General features: G+C 25.6%; 1 protein-coding gene across 1 annotated transcript; it reads right to left on the bottom strand.

Moving 5' to 3' along the window:
• Nucleotides 1-1,343: 1,343 nt before the first annotated feature.
• On the bottom strand, nt 1,344-4,225 carry LOC107626981 (LOB domain-containing protein 16-like). Its single transcript, XM_016329865.3, has 2 exons — nt 3,336-4,225; nt 1,344-1,899 (listed from the first exon to the last, which is right to left on the bottom strand). The coding sequence occupies exons 1-2, from the start codon at nt 3,633-3,635 to the stop codon at nt 1,525-1,527; spliced, it is 675 nt and encodes a 224-aa protein (XP_016185351.1). The 5' UTR covers nt 3,636-4,225; the 3' UTR covers nt 1,344-1,524.
• Nucleotides 4,226-5,064: the final 839 nt, after the last annotated feature.

Here is a 5,064-nt window from a genome sequence, read left to right as displayed (position 1 = left end):
CTTGATGATGATCACTACTACTTTTGACTTGAGTTGCCAATTTTTTGCAACATTTTGTAAAAGGAGAAAATAATTCATAGACATATGGATTATATGTTATGATTGAGGCTCATGCACAATCTCTTTTTGGTTCCCTTGGTTGCTTTAGAAAAACAAAACAAAACAAAATCATAATAAGATACAGCAAAAAAAGTGTCTAGATCAATTCCGGTCGAGTTGGAAATTGATGATATAAGGTTCTATTAGATCTCTTTCCCTTCAAGTCAATTATATATATATAAATTAAAAGAATATTTATAAGACTAAAAAAATTTAAATATAGAGTTAAAATATGATGTTTTTAAGTATATTGTCCTTTTTTTTACCAAAATATGGGGAGTGTTTGAAAAAAGTAAAATCGGAAGGTCTTATTTTAATGTTATAATTTTTTTTTTAAAAGAAGTCAGAAGATAAGATTTTTTTTATTTTAAAAAATATAAATCGAAGAATGAGATTTCTAATTTTGAAAAAAAAATTCATAATCACAAATCTGAGGATAAAATTTATGCATATTTTAAATGAGACAGCATTAAGAATTTTAAATCATACTTACTAATTTCTATTATAATAAAATTTGAATAACGAATAAAGAGCCTAAAATTTTCTCTGGTTCATTAAAAAAGCTCTTGCATATGTAAGAATGTGATTAATATACAACTATTTTTATATATATTTTCTCCTATTCACATACATAAATTTTTAAAATAAATAATTTCATGCCATATTTAATAATTCAAGTGAATCCTTGTTGTGTATAGGCTTCTTCCTTTTTGTATTTTGAGCCCGTCTCTATTATATATTGTAGCTCAAGTTTAATTAACCACTACATCCTATGAGTTTTGCTAATGATGAAGCCGGGTGTTCTTTTTTACATAATTAAATTTCATATTTATTTATTTATATATAGCATATGTATAGTATACTAGACGAGTTTAATTTATATATATTACATGCTAGTATATATTGATGGCAACTTTTCTTCATTATTCTCTCATTAATATGTACAACATCGAATATCATGGTTTTAAATTATGATTACAATGATGATAAATATGATACGTTGTAAAAAAAAACAAAAAAAACAACTATAGCAACGGTAGTTATTACTTTCACGGTTATATATATACTATAAAAATAATAATTTAAAATTATCTTATTTAATTTAATATTTATAATTTTATATATGAAATATTTATAATCATGCATTTAGTTTAATACATTTAATACTACTTAATTATTTTAACAGTAATTAAAAAATATAAAATAAAATAAACAGTGATTAATAAAAATACAAAATAAAATAATTTTTTATTATTTTTCAAATATTTTTATTACTTTCATGTGCATGCAATAATAACAGATAGACACCGCAACAGAATATATATTATCGCAATTAGAGTTTTATAACCTCAATTTAATTAAACCATAACAGAGATTAAAGCTATTATTACTACTTAAATGGCTAATTAAGCAAATGTGATCGATCTAGTTATAATTCCTCATCATCCTAAGTGCCAATTCTTGCAGCTCACCCAAATCACTGTCATTATAAGATGATGATCTTTTCTTGGAACAAGCTTGGAATGAGAAATCCTCCACAGTGCTCAGCATGCTCATTATTCCATCACTAATAATGCTACTTTGATCAATTGACTCATCAAGTGAACAACTTTGGGGTGATGGCATGTAACTAATATCATTATTAGTGGGACAAAATTGATTATTATTACTATAATTATTGAATAATAATGTTTGTCCTACTCCAATATTATTATTGTTCCACTGATTATGATGATTCTGCATGTTTTGATGAGCTAGCTGTGCCTTCACTTGCATTAGTTGTGCTTGCAAGCATGCTACCTACATTAATTATTAATTATATACTTCAATCAAAAGATAAACAAATATAAGATAGAGATAAAAATAATATTATCACAATTAATGATGATTATATATATAAGATGACATATATATGTATATGGATTTGATGTAAATATATATATTGAGATTTTTTTTAAATAAATATTTTAATTCTTTTATTTACCGAAATATATAATTTAGAGTTAATTTATATTTTTAGGTTATATTACTTAGCTTATTTCCAGTGTAAACAAATTAAGTATATGCATGTATTTCATTTATACTGTGGATATTTACACTATAAACGAAATAAACAATATAACTTAAAAATATAAATTCACTCCAAATAATATATTTCGATAAATAAAAAAAATTAAAATATTTATTTAAAAAATTTTAGATATATTGACCTCCTAATAAAATTGTTTACACTATTGTATATATGTCTAATTAATGATGTATATATTGTTATATATATATATATATATATATATAGTCTATAATTTTTATTATTTAGTACTTAAAGAATCATGCATTCAAACTTTTGAATATGATGAATATATATATAGTATAAAATAATTTTATATTATATTGTCAATATGTACACTACTCTCTCTCTCTCTCTCTCACAGATTCATAGAAGCCAAACCCAGACACAACATCAGGTAGGTGAACAAGACAAGAGGGAGATGTAGAAAATCCATTGAGGGGAAGATTCTAACATGCACATAATAAAAATGATAGAGAGAAGAATTATAGCTCAAAATAACATGTATAAATAAAGTTTTATTTTAATAAAGTTTGATCCAATTATTTAGCTAATTATTGGTTTAATAAATTCTTGGAGGAGTCAAGGAGATAGAGTAAAATTTTAAAATTTTGTTAACAATATATATATATATATATATCAAAATCATTTCATTTTACTACTTTTTCTAATCAGTGACTCAGTGTTGTTCTAATTAAGGGGAATATATACTTGAATGAAAAATATTTCTGTGTTGCAAATGAACTTGATAGATCAATTTGGGAAGAGTGATTACAAGTTCGTTGTTGAAAATTATTTGTCCTCTTCCCAAAAAGGATATTCAAAAACACAACCCCACTATAATTTTGCGAGCATAATTAATATAGTTTTAGAGGAAATTAAATTAAACTCAGTTAATATATAGTTACTTTTTATTGTATATATATATATATATCCAAAAATTTATATGATCCAAGATATTAAAAATATTAACATTATCATACACAGCATAATCTTTAATTTTTCGTTCAATTTTTATAACTATATTACGCACACACTAAAAATCAATTATTAATATAAAATATAATTTAAAATACAAACATAAGTAAAAAATATATATATTTATATATTTGTATGCATATATAATATATTTTTATGTTGATAAATATATAGAAAAGTGTAATAGTACCTGTTGTTGTAAGGCAAAAATATGAGAGACACAACCATAGACAGGGTCTCTAATACGAGCTTGAGCCTCATAAGCAATTGTGAGCACAGCCTCACACCTTTCATGACTTGGAATCTGCATTAGCATCTTTGAAACATTGCTTGCACCAAACACTTTGTGGATCGCTGCAAATCTTGCCGCCCCTTGTTCCGAGCTGAAGTATGGCGCGAATACGCAGTCCGACGCGCACTTTCGCCTTAGGAACTTGCATGCCCCGCACGGCGAGCCGGAGCCGGAGCTACTGGTGGTACTAGAAGCCATAGATTGATCGAGAAAACAACAAGGGAATAAAATAGAAATTAAAGGAACTAGAAAAAATATACAAATTAAAAAGAGATAAGTTTTTTTCCCCTTTTAGAAAGACTTAATTCTTGGGGGAAGATGGACGAATTAAGAGTTGTAACGAAGTTTAGAAACCTCTTTCAAAATGCTAGAACTCAGAACTTTTGATGAAGAGAAAATAAAGATAGGGTGTTAATTAATTATGATGAATACATAATAAATTAATAATAGTATAATGTTATATTATTATTACTATATGGTTGGGTTTATGTGAAACTGAAAGGAGTGATATAATAAAATTGGTTTTTGAGGCACACGGGTAGACTAGGAAATGGTGCAAAGAAAAATTGTTGATGAGTGTGGTGTGGGAAAGGTGGGAAAATGGTTGCTAAGTATATGGTCATAAGTTATAAGGGGAGAATTGAATAGTGGAGGGGGCATTGGGAATAAGGGACATAAAGAAAGGGGAAGTGTCTTATAAGAAAGGTGAATGGGGGACATGGGAGGCACATTTGTAGGGTTCTAAGGGGACATTTACTCATGCTTGGAGGCAATTTCTTCAAATACATGCTAGTAATTCGTAAGAGCCTTAATTCATTCAAATACAGAAATTGGAACTAAACTCAAAACTGCTTCTTCAAATTGATTATTAGTATTCAAATAGTATTCAAATAGTATTCAAAATCTCAAAAATGTATGTGTAAATAATTTTTAATAAGTCAATTTTAAACAACTGTAATTAACAATTATTAATTAATAATAATTAATTAATATAAAATTCAATTCAAAAATATTTGTTATAGACTTTTGTTAATTACTTAGTGAGATTGCTATACTTATTATGTTTGAGAATCATCTGATGAAAAATTATTAAAGAATTGATATAATACACTTTAATTAATTTTTACAAGATATTATTAGTGTATTTTTTTTTAAAAGTTATTTTAGTATATACTGTCAATCTAAGGAGCCACAATGAGATTGAAATTGTGTAGTCATGAAATACATATTTAGACGATAATATATATTATTTTATTATAGTAAAATGAGATTTTTAACTTAATATTTAGCTACTTAGGGTTATGTATTATTATTATTATATCTCCCAATATGATAAGTAGGCCTATTTTGTCACAGATTGAAATTCTATTTAAGAGTTTACTGTTATTTAATGGGTTTTTATATACACATAATGTGAGATTTAAATATTCTAATATTTATTTAAACGGACGGATGAACTAATCAATAGATTAATCCAAATTTTATTATTATTTTTGTTATTTTTTGTTGGTTTTTTTTTTCATTGGAATGTTGAGACACATAAAAAATAGAAATAAGTACTTTTTTTTTGTCCCTAATGTCTTGGGTCAAAATCAAAATCGTCATCGACTTTTTTTTTTCTTACTAA

The sequence above is a fragment of the Arachis ipaensis genome, chromosome B2 (genome assembly GCF_059453495.1).
Source record: "Arachis ipaensis isolate K30076 ecotype BB chromosome B2, ASM5945349v1, whole genome shotgun sequence".
Lineage (NCBI taxonomy): Eukaryota > Viridiplantae > Streptophyta > Magnoliopsida > Fabales > Fabaceae > Arachis > Arachis ipaensis.
This window is presented reverse-complemented; position numbering and strand designations above follow the sequence as displayed.

What these genes read in the sequence shown, in the direction of transcription:
- LOC107626981 (XM_016329865.3), bottom strand. Translation starts at nt 3,635, where the DNA reads ATGGCTTCTAGTACCACCAGTAGCTCCGGCTCCGGCTCGCCGTGCGGG. An exon ending in TTTTTGCCTTACAACAACAG is followed by an intron (nt 1,900 to 3,335) that starts GTACTATTACAC and finishes TAATTAATGTAG; the next exon opens with GTAGCATGCTTGCAAGCACA.